The sequence below is a fragment of the Pholcus phalangioides genome, unplaced genomic scaffold (assembly GCF_987345545.1).
Source record: "Pholcus phalangioides strain wild (caught in Gottingen) unplaced genomic scaffold, Ppha-v1.0 ptg000002l_1, whole genome shotgun sequence".
Lineage (NCBI taxonomy): Eukaryota > Metazoa > Arthropoda > Arachnida > Araneae > Pholcidae > Pholcus > Pholcus phalangioides.
In genome coordinates, this window is record NW_028301595.1 from 5,894,598 (window position 1) to 5,914,111 (window position 19,514).

The following is a 19,514-nucleotide window of genomic DNA, read 5'->3' on the forward strand; positions in this document are numbered from 1 at the left end:
TTAACCTGATTTGTACATAGCATTTAAGATTAGTAACAATATGCAAATATTCTTGAAACAATAATTTTATCAAATTTTTTGGCATTGGGAAATATATCTATTCAAGAAAACTAGTAAGGATTTTAGTGCCAAATTGAGTTGGAAGAGTTTCAAAAGAAAAGCTCAAAATACAGGCATCCCTCGATTTATACGATTAATTAGTTCCGCAAAATAATCTCATAAGACGAAATTGCATGAGTAGAATTTACCATGGGTAAGATAGGAATAGGGAGTTTTCTTCTAAATGATTAAAAAAATAAATAAACCAAACTTCCAGCAGCAAAATTTTTTTTAAATGAATTAATTATTCAAACTTATAACTAAATCTAGTCAATTTAGACTAAATGAATAAATTTAATTAACACTTTTCACTTCTGCCTTCACTACTTCATATTTATTAAAGTGAATGTGAATATTTTCTTTCTTGAGGCTGATAACTTTTATATTGAAAGCAGTTGAGATTCAGCTGACAAACAGAATTCTTAGTCTCTTTATAAAAACTTTAGAAGTAAAGCTAGATAATTCTGAATATTTCCTGCAAGTATGGCAATTCCAAGTTCATTAGAATAGTTTTCTTTAATTAAAATTCCATGAAACTGTTGATATATTACCAAAGATGTTCATGAGGGAGATTCGGTGAGATGAATTTGAGCTTCACATCTGCATCAACAAATCCAACAGATTTTGTTATTTTAATTATGTCATACCTCTAATTTGCAAGCCCATTTTCAGGACTAAAATCAAACAGACCAAATTTTGTAGGTCAAAATTTCTAAAATCATGTTATAGCAAAATTACGTAAAGCAAGGAATTCCTGTATATTGTCCGCACATGACTGTAAAACTTTTTACCGCAGAACATCTGCAGCCAGATGAGGGCTCATTGTAGAACAATGTAAAATATTCTGTTTTAGGGCAGTGTAGCATACATACTTCAATGCTTTCTTTGCCTCACTGTTAGGACTAGAGGTAACTAATGGTCACCTACTAAAATGAATTTAAATGAAAAATGAAGAGTGCCTTTCATTGATTGTAGAGGAAACAGTTTATTTTCTTTGAAATATTTATGAAATTAATGAATTAATATCTTATACAACAAAAATATATCTGTGAACCGGAGGTAAAGGACACCATGCCACAAAAGGTAAATTTTACACTGGGAGCTATTTGAAGATTTTTAGTATGTCTTTCTATGGAACTGACTTGTTTTATAAAAAAGTGGATATCTCTCATTTATTGAAACAGAATTTGGTGTCCTATACCTATGTGTAGTGTAATGAAAGTACTACAAATTAACAGCCTTATCCCATTATTCACGAAAATGGACATAGTGCCCTTTACCTCTGGCATAAAGATATGCATTATGGGACGATTCTATTTTATGTCAATGCATCTTATAACATAGGCTAACCTATATGGAGACACATTCCCTAAAATCCATGGCCTCCACCACTTTTACATAGCTCTTGATTTTTGTGAACCGTTACAAATGTTTTTGTAAATAGATACATAGTATATACTCTTTGTATATACACGGTACTTATTATAAACAGGCCTGTATTTAAAGTATCTTATGCTGCCCTTTCCCCAGCACATCCAACACCAATTACGAAGGCTCAAATGCAGCAGACTTAATTTTTTTAAACCAAAAACGTGTTACCTCTTGCAGCTGCAGATCCCTGAATGTGGCCATGACAAATAATAGTATTTTAATGCAGGAACAAACTTTAAATTAATCTCATGTTTCTAGAGATGTGAACACAATCAAACTTACCACTAAGCACAGCCAAATCATACACACACACATCTGATTCTGCTGTTGCTACAGCAAGCCAGTTGTGCATTGCACATTTAGTATCTGAAATAGAAATATGCTGAGGATGCCACTGAAGGTAATTCACAGTTTTTCGGGAACCTTGTAGAACAGCCAGGTGTCGTAGAGTTTCGCCTTCATAGATATCTATAAATCTAATATAAATATATATATTAGAAGGGGAAAAACAGCAGGAAAAAATATTGTTCAAATATGCATGGAAACAATTTTCACATGGGAACAGTCGTTCAACTTGTTCCAAAAAAGCATTAAATCCACTTAACAAGAAAACTCGCTATGGAATTAAAAATAAAATTTTTGATGATTTAGACCAGGGACACACAAACGTTTTTACTCTGCTGGCCAAAAACTGGTGTACCTATCATGTTATGTGGATCAATATTTTTTTAGGAATACATTTCACAGGCCTGATGGAACTTTTTGGTTGACAGGAAGTCATGCATCCTGACTTAGGTGAAAAGATTCCAAACTTTTGCTGCAGTGTCTTTCCAGAGCTTCTAAAATTTGCACCGAATTAGTTTACTAGCTCAGAAGTTCTCATGCCCCTCCAGGGAAATCATAGCAGCTCTTGGCAGCTCGTAGCATTTCAGTTTGAAACCACCTGATTTGAACAGATTTAGTAATTTGAATGGATATTTTTTGTTTTTTGCTTGTAGTCACTCATCAAATTGCACAAATATATATATATATCTCTCTCACTCACTCACACACACACGTGCAACGTTTAAGGCCAGGGGTCAGCAATCACACTTAAATAGAAAGGTATTTATGATTTTACTCGCAAAAAATTTTATTTGATGCTCGTGCAAAAATCCACTATTGAGTTTTTATATTCCATGACCAAATATGTACATGAAAATCACCTTATGTTTTGTTTTTTGTGCAATTATGTGCGATATACCAGCCTTCTAGGAATCAACCAAAACAGTCTTACCAGTTGATAATGATTGCAAGGTGGCTTTAGACTAAGAGAAACATTTAACAAGAGACTAAAAAATAAATTTCTGCCAATGGAAACAATTCTAGGGCTCCCACTCAAAAAATTGGAAAAAGTAGAACAAGGAGGTACCGTCTTAAGACAACATTACCCCATAGACTTATGAAAAAAAGTTTTTAAAAAAAATTTTGTCTCACTGTTTCAGTATACTATAGGCCTACCAGAGGTGAACAAACCGTGGGTTGTGACATGAGAGTTTCTCCAAATAAGAAATTCATTTTTATTTAAAAATTCGTCAAAACTAAAGAATGATTTTCATTCAGCTGAGCTAATTACCATGTATCACACAATGTAGTTTTATCAAATTCTACTTGCACAATACTCAATAAATTAGCCCGTCATGCCAGAGTAATGAATGTGCCCTTGTAAAAAAAAAAAGAGAGAGAACTTTGGAAATGGCGTTTGAATGTTTACTCTACCCATGTTGCTCTATGGAAGTTATTTTTCTGAAATGTTTTACAACGTGTGTTTCAATAGGGATATACATTCCCTATAAGCACAACTTTGATAGCAAATAAAACAAGGTATCCAAACAGCTGATAAAAAAAGAAAGAAAATTTGTATATTCATGCTTCTGACATGCGCCAGGTGATATCAAGTAGGTTGTATTATTGTAGGTAGTACTTTTACAGGGTGACTTGTAGAGAATCACCCGATTTCAAAATTGTATATTTATTAAAAATTAAAAACAATAGAATGAATGGTAAGTAATATGTGAATATACAGGGGAAATGTGTCCATGTTTTATGAACAATTTTTTTAGCAGTCGATTTTAAGTGTAGAATCACTTTGAAATCGAATGATTCTTAATCACCCTGTATATAAAAATCAAGGACCATACACCTCGCTTCACTTTAATCTTGCATAAAGAACACTAAACATCACAAAACAAAGTCAATATTTATATGATGATAAAAAAAAATTGAACATTATTGTAAGCTGATTGTCGCCTAATTGAAATAGAAACAAGCATAGAAAAAAACAGCTTTTGGAACAGCATTTACTGGCGAAAAATCAGAATATCCTGGAAAACCAGGACATATGGCCAGCCTATGGGTCATAAGACATATAATCAGCATAAGTAGGAGTCACGAATAAATGTTTTGGTCAAAAGGGGAGAGGGTGGTGCTTCAAAATGTTTGTGCACCACTGTCCTATACGAATGACTCAAGCTAAAGCAGTGACAGTAATAATTTGGTAACAAAAACAATTTGGGGCCAAAACAGCGTACTAGCAACCACAGATAATTCTTTTGTCTCTCCTCATGACATATTAGGCTATATTTTCTTTTCACGGAATTCCCCAAAGTCCAGTCTGCCAACTCTCTTCCATGATGCACAGCAAATTATGATGACATGTAAGTTTTTTAAAAATTACACTCCTTCGAGACCACTTTCAAAAGCACAGTGCAAAATTTGTGAGCTACAAAGTCCAATGTAAACCGGATGGTTTTACCGTGATGTTCATTCTTTTTTAAAGGGATCCGTTTTCATATTTTACTGTGTGTTTAATGCCAGCAATATATTTTTTTGACAAATGAAGCACTTTTATTTCTAGCTCTCTTGCAGAATTTTGTAAGCATTATTTATCCTTTGTATGTCCTAAAACTACAGAAGATAATTAAATGCTATTGGGTAACATCAGAATCACCAAACCTAGAATAGGCCAACGTATCCAACTGCTTTGTTATGCAAACTGTTGATTAATGTATATACAAAATGTGCGTCATAATTTTGAATGATGAATGTTAGTTACTATATGAACCGCTTGATTTCAAAAGAAGGCTTCTGAAAGTTTTAAAATTTTACAGAAGAAAAAAGCTAATGGGGTATAAACAGCCCTCAAATTAGAATCAGGGTCGCTCCTAACATATTTCACAGTAAAAAATTAACCTATTGCTGAGTACAAAAATTTATTGCAATTATTTACTTTGGCAAGAATTCAAATTTTATTTTTGTAGAAGTCCCCTTTTATTCCCGTTTGTTGGGGTTTAACAACAGAATAAATGTTACAGAATTTCAGGGAAAAAAATGATGATAAAGCCAGGAATATCAATAAAACTCAAATATCAATTTAAAATTTATTTATAAATAAGTAAAGTAAAATTTTAAAACTCAAATAAAATATTTTTTTTTTCAAAAGTTAAGTTTTAACTACAGATTTAAAAAAAATGAATAATTTAAAAAAGTGTAAAAAATGAATTTCAGTCTTCTACTTGAGGGTCACTTGAAGATCCTTGTGGATAGGTTTGGATCTCTTGCCAAAAGAGATGTTCTTTTAGGATAATTTTAATTAATTTTCCAATGCCATCCATTTTGCTTGCCATAATTGTTCTTCTGGTCGTCATTGTTGAGTGGGCAATCTTAAATCCATTTTGGGGGTTTCTTTAACAAAAGGTATGTTCCATAATTCCATCAATGTAGGTTCTTATGAATAGCACTTGGGAGTTAGAGCTGGTGCACTTGAAATGATGAAACATGGAAATGATTAAACACTAATTTTTGTTTTTTTGTCATATTTTTGCCATACGAGGCATCGCTCAAGAATTTTTTCTTGCAATACTCATTCAGTAAAATCAGTGACATTAGTGTGGGTTCTTTCTATGACAGTAGATTTCCCAGGTATGTTAAATGCTGTTTTAATATGTACTTTAAAGGCTGTGAATGGGAAAAGTCCTGGTATAACACCAAACAATGCATCTATTTTCATCAAATCGAAGAAAAAAAAAAAAAAAAAATCGACCCAGACTGCAGAATTCCCCCTTTTAAAATCAAGCGTATATTGCATGGTGCATATATTGACTAGTCCAAGACCACGAAGTATTACACAAAATAAGCTTTTGAAATCCTCAAACTAAGCAAAAGAAAAATTTAAAAACTACATGGCCCACATACACACTCAAAATAACAAGAAAATATGATACAACTTCTGCTTTACGTAGGGTTAAAAGCCAAAAACGCCGAAAAGTTTACGATACTGGAGCATGAGGAAAGCAAGTTCTATATGTTGTAGCCTACATAACTATAATAGATCTAGTAATAAATAGCAATTAATTATGTAATTATTATATCAGTGGTGACTCATTGCAGAAAGTTCTGGGGAGGGGGCAATACTGTTTTGCAACTTATTATGATAATGGGTTTATAAAATAGGTTTTTTCCTCTAACCCCTATAATCTAGATTGCATCAAATACATACATTAATTATTGTATTTGTCTTTAGATATATAGTAATGAAATAACACCATTAGAAAACATAGTGCTTGCGAGTAAGTGCAGTTTTAAGGTGAAATTTTTGGTGGGTTTTTCTAACCCTACAATCTAAATAGCATTGAATACATAGATTTATTAATGTACTTCTAAATATAGCATTGAATACATAGATTTATTAAAGTATGTCTCTTTAGATAGTGTACGACAATGCAATAAAACCATTAGAAAGCATAATGTTTGTGAGTAAGTGCAGTTTTAAGGTATAGTTATTGGTGTGTTCATTCAGGTTGGGAAAAATTAGACTAATCCTGGTTTTGGCAGAATCATTAATTGCAAACATTTGTATTATTTGGTAATATTTCGATGCAATTCCCTTTTCATTTAAAAAAAGTTACGTAAATTTTATTGACAATATTTGGTAAAAAAAATTGGAAAAGGCCTAGAAAGTAGGACAAAATCTAGGAAATACGATAAAAGTAGGACATTTTACCAAAAACGTAGGAAAACTGGAAGCCCTGCAATTTTTAATTGAATGAAAATTCATTTTTATTTAGTTATTTCAAAATTTTTGAGCACATCAAATAACAATTTGAGGTTGTATGAAAAGAAACTCACCCATCTTGATTTCCAACAGCAACCATGGTATAGTCATGTTTCCATGATACTTCACTACGCTCCGTTATCTTTTGAGAATCAGTACCGTCACGGTTCTCGACATAATCATCAAAATTACAGGTTTTTGCATTGTCTTTCTCCAAGTTTGTGGGATGATTAATATAAATGCAGCCACCCCCACAAGAAAATAGACACAGATTAGAGCCACTATTTTTGAGATCAAAATCTGAAAAATTAAGATTGTATTGAATAAACTTTAAGGGGAAAAAACATAATGGACCATATTTAAGCTGAATAAGTAACATAAAAGGTATTCTAATTATTTGCCACAAATTATGTGTAGGAGGAAGGGAATAAAAACATAAAAAAAAAACACATGATACAGTAATTAAAGTAAATTGTAAGTTTAATATATATTTTTACAAAAATTATTTTAACTTATTTCACTCTTCATTGATAAATGATAACGCAGATGCCAAAAGGTAAGCTTAAGATGAAAGAGTCAAAACTCAGTTTTTAGTTTTTCAAAGTCCTTGATGCATATGACTGAGGGCTTCTCCCCTTTTTTAGCCCCCAGTTGTGCTCTAACCTGCGTAAAAAACCGGTACGGTTTTGAGGTCAGGCTAGCACAGCATGGGTGATTTTAATGGTCGATTATGCGTAGCCAAATCCAAAACCAATCTTTGTGCAGCTTGGAACAAATAATTATTATATATCAATTTTTAAATGGGCTGGATAGTCGAGAGTCTACTGTATTTCATTTCTACAGGCAAGGGAAACTGTTGTACCTTGACCACAGTGAATCCTGAAACAGTTTCAGTATCAGCATATTATTATAATAATTCTAACTGATGTTTTTGGAATGCAAGAGATTATAGAAATACATAACCTTACAACTGAATGTTGTTTCAGCTCTTTGCCCGTGACCTTGATAGAGATTTAACAAGCAGGCCTGTTATAGTAATATAATTATGTTTTTGCCATGCTTCTTCTTAACATTGCAAATTTAGTTAACTGCATTTAGTAACTACAATACCTGGTTTTTCCCATATACTGACAGCAGTAAAGTAACAAACCAAACAATGCAATAACCTGATGAACCACACTAAATGCTCAATCATACCAAGCACTGTGAATATAACATTATTAACATTTTTTGCGAATGGTGGAACATTGTGTACTTTGGAACAGTATGAAACTTAAATTTTTCTAATTTACGTTTGAATACTCAACTTCCACTAATTTTTAATACTTCTTTTGCTTTTAAATTTATAATTTAAATTTTGATTAAATTTATATTTTAAATTTCAGTTCTATACTTCTCACTTACAAAAACTTCAGCTACTTCAATTTCTTCTCTTAAATCCACCTTTGATCATTTTCTACTCAAATATCTTGTAAAAAAACAAAGTATAATTTCGAGAATGCAGCAAAAAAACTTTTACCAAGTGCACTTTTTCAGAAGAGGTGTGAAAATGTTTTATTATTCAACAGTGCCAGCTATCCTCTTTAAACCTGAGTTATAAAACTAGTTATTTAAAAAAAATGATTGATTTGCTTTTTATTCTGTCAAAATGCCCTTTAAAAAAAAAAAAAAGATTGTTTTTAATTAATTGGTTAATTAGGGTCAATATCTTTACTAGGACCCTTTAAGCTAGGTACCCTTAGACACATATACTTCAAGTCTTAATTTAAAAAAAGAATCATTCAAAGCTTAAACTGAAGACCTTCATTTTGAACTGTTTTAAATGATTTTAATGATTCTTTTTTCATGCATATGTACCTGTACAGTATTTGCCAATTACACATTTAGATGTGCAATTCATGTATCAAAATTTAATTTTACTCCTCCCAATTTTGTTGAGGAGTGAAAATACTCCAAATTTTTTGGTAATTTTTTTAATAGAGTTATATTTCTAACTGATAAAAAAAATACTCCCTGAAATTTTAGAGAAGAGTGAAATTACTCTTCAAAAAATTATATTTCCGGCTAACACTGCACCTGTACATCACGGTACATGAATTTAAATCACTTGATTTAAAAAGAAATCATTGATTTAAATCACAAAATTTAAATTCTGTTTTTTCTTTACATAAATTCAATGATTGAAGTAAATGTAACCTGGTATTGTTTGCATTTTACTGATGTGTGAAGTTTGTAATTAAAAGTATAGAAAATCTTTGGGGTAAATATAGGCTCGAATGTAATCAATCCCTAGATACAGTGCAGAAAAATATAGGGGAGTTAAACTGCGCTATTTTCAATGCATTGCAATGTCATTAGGGTTCCCATGATTAAAAAAAAGAGGAATAATTTTCTGTATAAAGTCTTGCCCTAATTGTCGATTCAAAATAATAGATGGTGTACCACCATAGATATAATTAGGCTTTCAACTAAAATGTTGAGTTTGCATGTTTTTTTTACCAAAACTCATTAAATCTGTTAATAAAAATATGTAAACTATTAAGTAACATTCACGCAAGTCGAAAACTCATCCACCAATTGTGCAAGAAACAATCTTGCCAACAGAACTTGTTTTATTTAGTTGATGCTGAATGGCTCTTTGGTTATACATCGAGTGAATTGAGATGTCTGCACCGGATGCATGATACTGAGCTGCCACCACTCATTCACTTTAATGGGGGAGGGGGGTTCATGAATAAAAGCACTTTTCCCTACAAAAAAAAAGTTAATCCATGTTAATTTGGGCTCAATGATCTTTTATGTTACATAAACAGATTTTTGGTGTTCATATTTTTTGCTTATAGTTCATTTGTAGCTTATTCATTAATGCTTAATTAAATTTGAGCAATTAGGAGAAAAAAGCAGTTAGGTGATACGAAAATATGCATTCTTAATGATTAATAAGATTTGTTTTAATTAATATTAATTAATAAGCAGTCCATTAATTTTAATTTAAAGAAACTGATTTAAATCAAAGAAATCAGACTTCTTTTTTTTTTTTTTAATCATGATTTTTCCATATCCTGCTGTGCATATACATGTACCTTTGGAGAGAAGAAGATACAGCAAATGCAGATATCGTATCTCTGTGATCAGAGCCTCAAAAGAACTGAAGATTTAAAAACATACAATTTTCCTTTCTAAAAGTACAATGCAGAATAATTATGCATTTAATTAATATAAATACGTTTCTAGTTCTATTATTATTGCTTTTGTATATATATATATTAACAATCATATTTGTGTCATTATTTCGATGTACACTGCTGGCCACCCAAATTGCAACACCAAGAAAGACAAGAGATATCGCAACAATATTTATTTTGTAGATAACATGTTGACCAAGCATCAAATGATTAAATTTATAGACTTCTGTGAAGTGTGGTTCTTGCCAAAATCAGTAGCCAGAGTAGCCGCCATTGTTGGAGATCACCGCTGCCACACGCCTCGGCATTGATTCAAAGAGACTTTGGATGTGTTCTTGGGGTACAGCAGACCAAGCAGCTTCCACGCGTTGCCAAAGTTGTTCTGGTGTGGCAGCTGGGGATGTAATGTGGGTCAATCGTTGAGCAACCATGGACCACATGTTTTCTATCGGCGAAAGATCCGGAGAGCGAGCTGGCCAGGGAAGCAATTCAATCTGGCGATTGACGAAGAACCTTTGGACAATGCGTGTCACGTGTGGTCGCGCATTATCCTGTTGAAATATGGCTGTGGGCAAACCCTGAAGGTAAGGAAGGACAACTGGCTCCAACACCTCGGAGATGTAGCGCTGGCTTTTTAAAGTACCGGCAATGCGTACTAGAGGAGTGCGAGAGTGATATCCAATACCGCCCCATACTATAATACCCGGTGCAGGACCAGTGTGGCGGTGCATAACGCAGCTGTTAAGCATCTCTATCCACGGTGTCTCCAGACTCGAATCCGACCATCGTGGTGTTGCAGACAGAAGCGTGACTCGTCAGTAAAGACAATTTCATTCCATTGTGCCGTCCACATCCTTCTTTCACGCACCATTGGCGGCGGAGACGTCTGTGGTTCTGCGTCAAGGGTAGACGAAGCAATGGACGTCTTGCGGACAGACCACTCTGCTGTAAACGGCGTCGAATGGTACGCGCAGACACTGGATGATGCGGTACAGACTGAATGTGCTGTGCTATGGTTCGTGATGTGGCTGAGCGATCCGTCACTGCCATACGCACAATACGCCTGTCATCACGTGAAGTGGTGAACTGAGGTGGATGCGATCGAACACGTCGGTCCGTCGTACCCTCCTGCATCCAACGATCACATATCCGCATTACAGTTGTTTGGTTTCGTCCAACACGACTACCGATTTCCCTGAAAGATAATCCACAATCTCGGTAGGCCACTATCCTTCCTCTGTCGAACTCGGATACTTGATCAAAAGATGATCGCTGTTTTCTACGAGGCATAATTGATCGTTTTTTTGAAAAAACCACAAGAAAAACACAATTACCGTACTTCAAATCGTCGAAATCTCCAAGCCTTAAATAGCGCTTTGAAGTGGCGCCACAGGCACGCGTGATGTGTGTCTGCGCTGAAATTCTAATCATTTGCATATCTCACCTCCGCTAATGCATGTTGTAAATTTCATATTATTTGCATGCTTCCTTCAGGGTGTTGCATTTACGGTGGCCAGCAGTGTATTTCATTTTATATATAATATATATGACATATTTTTAAAAAAAGTACTCATTATATTATTTTTTCAGTAATATTTAAATATCTTTGTCTTTGTAATTTCAAACTGGTTCAACATGCAACATTACATGTTTTAAGGTGCAAGACCCAATGGTACCTTCGGAACATTTTAGCCTTCTCTTAAATCCATATTTCATCATTATAGTTAGAACAGAAAGGAAATTTAAATCCCACCCAATATTTCATACAGTATGCAGATAGTAAAAATGAATTTAGTGAAATTTTAGGATAAAAACTTACTTTTGGAGAAAAGAAATTAAAATATAGCATACCAAGGTTCTTATACACTAGGCCCCCCCCCCCCCCCACCAAACCAAAAATATTTTTCTGGAAGTTCATATTAATTCTGTGTTTTTTTTTTTTTTTTGTGCTAATTGAACCAAATTTTTTGTAAATACATTTTTGAATACATTTTTTGGCTAATTGAACCAAATCTGACTGTTTATAGTCAATTCAGAGTGGCAATGTTGCACAATTTTTCTGTCTAGTTACTCACCAAGAGGTAAACTAACCACTTTATAACCTCCTGCTGTAGCTTCAGCTGTAATATTATCATTGTTTCTGTTACACCTGTGTCAGGAATGATTCTGACATCGTGTGTCAAACTGGGGCATTCCTGAAGAGCATTTGGTGCAGTAGTAGAGTGTCTTATCAACCTGGGTTACCACGACGAGAGGTCATATTAGATGAATAAAACATAGAATGATTTGAATTCCGTGAAAACAGACAAACTTTCTATAATTATTCGCAGCTTGATATGAAGAGCTACAGTAACATTGAAGAAGCCTATTCGTCATAACATTTGCATTAGAATATTTCACTGCATTAGAGCGGTACCAATATTGGAACCTACTATGACTACTACTTAACCGTACATGCATCTCGTACACATTCCTCTACGGAATTTCTAACGAATCGGCACACCAGAATGCATGTTTTGGGTGTATATGTGGCCCTATCGTATTTATGTAGTTGAGTTGCACTTGTTTCGTGTTCATGCTGCCTAAGTTCAATATTGGAACCTAGATAGTCATCGGTTATAGCAAACTTTTTGTCTCCCATGATATAATGAGAAATTACTATATTTCACCTGGTATATTGAATGTGAATCACTTGAAATCATTGGAAATAAATTATACAAAATAATGCAAAAATTTTCTTATCACCAGGGATGTTGGAAGCTAAGGACGACTAAAACATAGACTAAATACTTGAAGCAGAAAGGCGGGGAGAGAGGAAGAACAATTGTCCTTGCTCCCTGGCTGCTGCAGTCAAGAGCTTACGCCCTTGTTTAATCATGCCTATATTATACTAGAAGGATACAATTTGATTTGCCAGGTGATTTATTATACACTATTATAAAAACGAACAAAAATGATAAAAGTGTAACAAACCTGGGAGCTTCTTAAATGGACCCCAGCAAAGGTTGTAAATGTATCCAGAATGTTTGGTAGCGGTAAAAAATGAACCATGCCTAAAAAAAACCAGATGTATGAAATAATAAATGTACGATTTATCAAGATTACAATTAGTAATCGCATGAATGATTTTCTTCACCCCATGTAATATTATATAATTTACAATAAATATAATTACTTATGTCTATCAACATTATATATTCCAACTCTTCCCTCTTCTGTCGCAAATCCTATTAACTGTGGAATTTCTGGATGCCAAGCTACCTACAAGTAAATAAGGAAAAAAATAAATTATGAGTCTCATGGACTTCATCAAGTCTGGGCCTGAGTGTGTCAATCCAAATTATGTTTTCTTCCCCCCCCCCCCCCCACCAACACTGCAAAAAGTATACGAAGAAGCATAATATTTGTTTTTGCAATGGATTGTTTTAAAATTTCAAAAAAATGGTGGATACTTACATATACAACTCTAGTCTTGGAAACATTGTAAAGTATCTTGACGTCACAATTAGAGGCTACACTCCATAAGCGCAAGGACATGTCATGTGAAGCAACAATAAGCTGACCTGGAGAGAAATAAAGTTCGAAGTGGAAAAAAAAATGAGCCACCAATCAAACAATGTCGCAACCATTAAAAAATTTATTCATCACAAATACAATTTCATTGCCTTTTATTCATTAAAAAAAATAATGCAGTTTTCAAGGTTTCTATATATATATAAAAACGAATGTGTGTCTGTATGTTCTTTATGCATTACTATACCATTCATCCGATAGCCATGAAACTTTAGGAAGTGGTTGAGTACACTCCCGCGAAGGTTTCTGACTGGGTTTTTTTTTTTTTTTAAAACTTTTTTCCCCTTTCCTTCATTTCCTTGAATTTCCTTTCTTCTGAGATCGCAGCAACGTGCGACAGGTAATCTATTGGTTATAAAAATATAATAAAAATACCACACATGCATAGCAGTGACGCTAAAACACCACTATATTGAGAAATCTCTGACTTAAAGCTGTGAAATACGCCACTAAAATATAAAATCTTCTTCAATACCCTACATTTTAAAAGCTGATATGGTCTGCGAGAAAAAAAGTGAAAAAGTATCAGGGCTGTTACTTCATATAGCAGCTCCGAGACCACGCCCACTGAGCCAAGGCGGCAAGCACAACATCAAAGAGATAAAACAGCTCTTATTTTCTTTCAAACCGAGTAGAACTCCAGTCTATCGCCATGGGCAATTTACTACCGGCGGAGTTGTGCCGGAAATACGAGAGTGTGTGTGTGTGCGCCTAACAGTCTGAGTGCGTATATAGTGTTGTGTGTCAGTTTTTAATTGCACCATCTATAGTTCAAATTCCGAATGAAGTGTAATTTTTGAATATTTGTGCCGTTGTAGACCTGGTGCTCTCTCGCCCTTACTAATATAGCCCTGGTATAGTGCCCTCTTACTGTGTTATACAGGTCACACAACGTGATTTTATACTGGAAATCAGAGTGTTTAGGAGTCCGTTATGGGTGGTCTATTCCTCCAGCAACGTTGTTTTCAGTTCTTGGGTCATTCTAGGAGGGGGGGGGGGGGGTGCTGAAGAACTACACTACAATTTCCTCCCAAGAGCATCCCAGACCTACTCTATAGCAGCATTTTTCAACCTATGGTCCGCGGCCTAGTAGTAGTCCACGACGATGGCACAGGTGGTGATCCGCAGGTAGACTTGGTAATTTTATTCCAACTGACCGAAAAATTATTGAATTTTTGTAATTGAATTGTAACTACAAGAATACACCCATGGTTTAAAATAGAAAATTAGACCTCCTTCTTTGGGTAACCATACGTCAACAATAAAAAATACGGGGAAAATACTATTCTAAACACGGGACATAATTGTATCTAAAAAATGAATTTGTGAAGAATTTGCTAATTACTGCTGAAACTGCCGAATCACTGAGAATTAAATTAGTTTTTTTCCTGTTATGTAGTACATGGCATGTAAATATCAGCATAGGGATATTGCGTTCGCATTATATGATAATGAGAAACCGGGACCAATGGAAATCTATATATATAAACAAGAATGTATGTCTGTTTGTCTTTTATGCATTACTGCACCATTCATCCGATCGCCATGAAACTTTGGGAAGTTGTTGAGTACACTCCCGCGAAGGTTTCTGGCAGGTGTTTTTTTTTCTTTTCCTTCATTTCCTTGAATTTCCTTTCTTCTGAGATCGCAGCAACACGGGTAAGCTAGTATATCATACAACAAAAGCTGTATAGGAATGCGTGGCTGCCAACTTTGAAGAATGAGAATTTGGGAGGTTTTCGCACAGATCAAATTCAGTACAAAAATAAATGTAAAAGGGATCTTTTAAACATTTTAGGAATTTCTCATTAGTAAAAGAGAAATTTTAGGGATATTTTCCCATTACAAAAACTGTGACACCCTGCAAGCCATCGCTAATCATGGCCAACAAGTAGGTTAAAGTCCTTGGTTTAAATTACCTCTCAAAAAAAGCACATGGAAAATCTGGACCTTGCAGCTATGGGAATGGCGCCTTAACAGACAAACTTATTTTCCATTTTAGTGCAAGCTAAAATAATAAAAATGCCTTTTTTTTCCCTACACTTATGCTATTTTTAAATTTCAAGAATGTGATTCCCTCATAAGTAATATAGATGGTTACATACGTATAACGAGACTATAGACATAACAGGGTGCATAGGTAACAGGGAGTAAAGCATATTACTCATGAAACATTGATTCCAGAGGCATACACTTCAATTAGAAAAAGTATCCAAATAACATGTAGTACTCAGATATGGTCATTCATGTTTCAAGGGGTTGTGTAGTTATTAACATAAATAGGTTAACTTTTTATCCGGACACCCTGTTCTCAAGAACCCAATTAGAAAGTTGTTGCCCCATCACTGCAGATGACAAAAAAAACATTCCACGTTTCTAAGTGCAATATTCACCGACATATTTGAATTTGAATGTCTCAGTGATATTTGGTAAAGGGTTTTCGGGCACAGGGTGTCCGTATAAAAAAGCCATTTTTTATTTTATTTTAATAACTGTACAATCCTTTTGAACGTGAATGCAATATCTGAGTACTGCATGTTATTTGGATACGTTTTCTAATTGGAAATATGCCTTTAGGCTCAATGGTTTGCTAGTAAAAAATGTCATAAGCCCTGTTACCTATGTACTTTGTATACAAGGTGTCCTGTAAGTGATAATACAACCTTTATCTCATCAACCATCTATTGTAGACATATAGTTTCAATTTAAAAAATGCTGAAAAGGTATTCAAAAATTCTATCTGAGCACAAGTTTTTAGAGTGAAAATGCAGTGTGGATCAAATAAAAAAATCTAAATTTTTAAAAGATCCACCTTGTTCTCTAACTTCAAATTACAGGGGTCAGCACGGATCATGGCCTCAAAATTAGTGAAAATAGTGACCAAAATGTTTGAAAAAGTGACCAAATAGTAACCGAAATGTTTAAAAGTGACCAAATAGTGACCAAAATATTTTTAGAGAGAGACCAAATGGACAATGAATTTTTATTACCAAATTGAATGAATTGAAATTGAATTTAATTTTAACTTTGCATTTCAATAGAACTCACTGAAATTGCTTTTTTTACATAATAGATAGAAATAATTAAATCAAACTCAAACGCATTCTGCTAACCAGAAAAGTTTTGAATAACTTATCAAATTTATCAACAACTATGTGTGAGAGAATAACTACATTACATCCTTTTTAAGTAACAGCAGCAATGCCTTCCCCCATGTTGCTTTCCACAACCCATCTTAAAATCAATTTAAGCAGGATAAACTTCAAAGCGGGAAAAATTTTTCCCATTCAAAGAAGGGAAAAAAATGAAATAACACAAAATTTGATGAGAGAATTTGTCCTATCTACATTCCAGTGGATTTTTCATTCATGCTATGAATGACAGTATACAAAATGTACTCAAACTTTTTTTAACTAGTACAAATTTGATTTACATACCTAGGTTTGTATAATATGTTCCAACAAATTTTAAGAAATTTACTTAATGATTAAAAACCATAAAATTAAATTTTTAACATTTTAAATTATTAAATTAAAAAATTACTTAAATTACTGAATTATAAAATATTTAAATTATTAAATTGAATAAAATATTTAAATTATTAAATTGAATAAAATATTTAAATTATTAAATTGAATAAAATATTTAAATTATTAAATTGAATAAAGTATTCAAATTATTAAATTAACTTAATTATTTTGATTATTATATGTTGAGGGAGGGGCAATCCACCCTCCCCCCAGCGTCAATGGCAGAGCCTACTGATGTATACATATATATGATGTATATCAATTGTCATCGTGCCACACCCCTAAGACCTTAAAGTATTTCCACCTATGGCTAGACTGGGAAAAGTGGCGAACAGGCGGGGGCACCAAAATAATACTGTCCTTGGGTGAGGGAAAAAATAAACCAGTTTTGAAATTTGTAAAAATATATATTTTCCCTTTTTTTACACACAACATACACCCCTGCAAAAAAAAAAAAAAAAAAAAAAAAACACATTTACTCCTTTACCCAGAAACACAGGGGTGGGAAGTGACAAAGTCCATTTCGGAGCAGCTTTGAAGCAGCAAAATTCAGGATTCTGAGCAGTTTTGGAGCAGCAAATTCAGGATTTGGAACAGCAAAATATAGGATTCGGATCAGTTTTGGAGCAGCAAAATATAGGATTTGGAGCAGGGAAATTAACAAGAATATTTTCGTTAACACTCATCCCTTTTCAAAATAAAACTGCACTGTCTTTTGTTATCAAAAATCTTTTAATCAGCTTGTTTTTTGTTTTTGGTGTTTCAGGCTTTTGACACCTTGTTTGAAAGAGAGGCTGTCATAAAATTTTTCACACCAGTCTATTTAAGATGATTTTTGCTTACTGAGGGCACTATTTGCTGTCTTGAACAGCAGCACTTCAAATGAGCAAAAAATTTTCTATAAGTTTTTTATACTCGGAAAGAAATTGTTGCAAAATGGGGGAGAATTTCGGAAGAATCAACACGACGTTTGGCGATTAAGTACGCATTATTTGGCGAGATTAGCGATCTGACAGTCGTTATTCGGCAAAGTTTCTAAATTAACATTCGTAATTCGGCGAAAACACACTTTTTACTTCCGGAATGGAAATTTTTTTCACGAAACATCTGGATTTGACGCAATGACGATCGACTACAGTAATTTCTGCTGCTTCCAGTGGCGACTTTTTTTTTAAACGGCAACTGACTCGCATTTGCACTTTAAAGCTTTTTTTTTTTTTTTGAAGCCGAGCACAACTCAGGTCTATCGCCATGGGCAATTTACTACCTAGTGAGTTGTGCCGGAAGTGTAAGTATGTGTACCTAACAGTCTGAGTGCGTATTTAGTGTTGTGTATGATTTTTTAGTGCTGCCATCTATATCTCAGAAGTGAAGTGAGTGTAGTGTAGACTTACAACATAATATTTACATAACATGAAAATTCAAGCATTTACCATAAAATAAGGAAGACAGATCGCAACACCAGTAAGAATACGAATCAAGCACACCTCTGACAACATAAATACTTTAAGAGCAACACGTACACTCATAACACACATTCCGGTGTGTACCGATTCGTTGGGAATTCCGCAGACGAATATATACGAGATTCATGTACGGTTAAGAAGTAGTAATATTTAGTACTCTCAAATCTGTTTGACTAACGGGTCCTCGAGTATAAAAGGTACAGTAATTGACGAACACTTTTTTTTTTTTCTTTCTTTCAAACCGAGCACAACTCAGGTCTACCACCATGTATGGGTGATTTACTACCTAGTGAGTTGTGCCGGAAGTGTAACTGTGTGTGTACCTAACAGTCTGAGTGCGTATTTAGTGTTGTGTATGATTTTTTAGTGCTGCCATCTATATCTCAGAAGTGAAGTGAGTGTAGTGTAATGACTGAATATTTATACTGTTTGTAGGACTGTCGCTCTCTGTGCCGAGACTTTTTAACGGGGAGATCGGCTCGCATTTGCGCCTTGAAGTTGGGAACCACAGAAAACCAACTTCAGCCGACCATCACTGTGGTGACGATGGGGCTCGAACCCGGGTCCCCGCGATGCGAGTCCGTCATTATGACCACTCGACCACCACAGCGGCGCACTTTAAAGCTGAAAGACCATTGCAAACTATCTTCAGTTGCACAATCACGGATATTATCGGGGTTTCACGATGGAAAGGCCGATAGTTTAAATAAGGCGTACAGTGGAATATATATAAAACACGCTCTTAGAAAGAATCGTTTCACGGTAAGCAGGAACAAAAAATTTTTGGCGTCCTTTAAGAAATTCTGGACATACGAAGCAAAATTAGCTATTTGGCGTAGAAAAATACGAAAACACTATTGGAGCAGGATGGCGCAAGATGTTAATTTTGGCGCGGTGTTCCTACCCCTGGAAACAGTATAATTTTGGCCTTCCCCCCCCCCCCCGTAATTTTTAACAGAAAAAAAGACTCAGCGGCCTTCCCCGGTAAATTTCCCATGAACCTTGTAAGCACCAACGTAGCGACTTTTTTTCGAGCCAAGGAATCGCCGTTTTGCGGTAGTCAATTCAAGATGGCTGACAAAGGGCACACAAAAAATTACAAAAAAATATATAATTTATAATATGAATTAACCTAATA

At 34.3% G+C, this 19,514-nt stretch overlaps 1 protein-coding gene across 1 annotated transcript in view; it reads right to left on the reverse strand.

Moving 5' to 3' along the window:
• LOC149089134 (gem-associated protein 5-like) overlaps positions 1-19,514 on the reverse strand; it is a 79,820-nt gene that overhangs the window by 44,466 nt on the left and 15,840 nt on the right. Inside the window, exons 7-11 of the mRNA XM_089240105.1 lie at positions 13,264-13,370; positions 12,983-13,068; positions 12,781-12,860; positions 6,697-6,922; positions 1,813-2,006 (exon numbers count right to left, since the gene is read on the reverse strand). Of these exons, the coding sequence (XP_089096231.1) occupies positions 1,813-2,006; positions 6,697-6,922; positions 12,781-12,860; positions 12,983-13,068; positions 13,264-13,370 (693 nt within the window). The remainder of the gene's footprint in view (positions 1-1,812; positions 2,007-6,696; positions 6,923-12,780; positions 12,861-12,982; positions 13,069-13,263; positions 13,371-19,514) is intronic.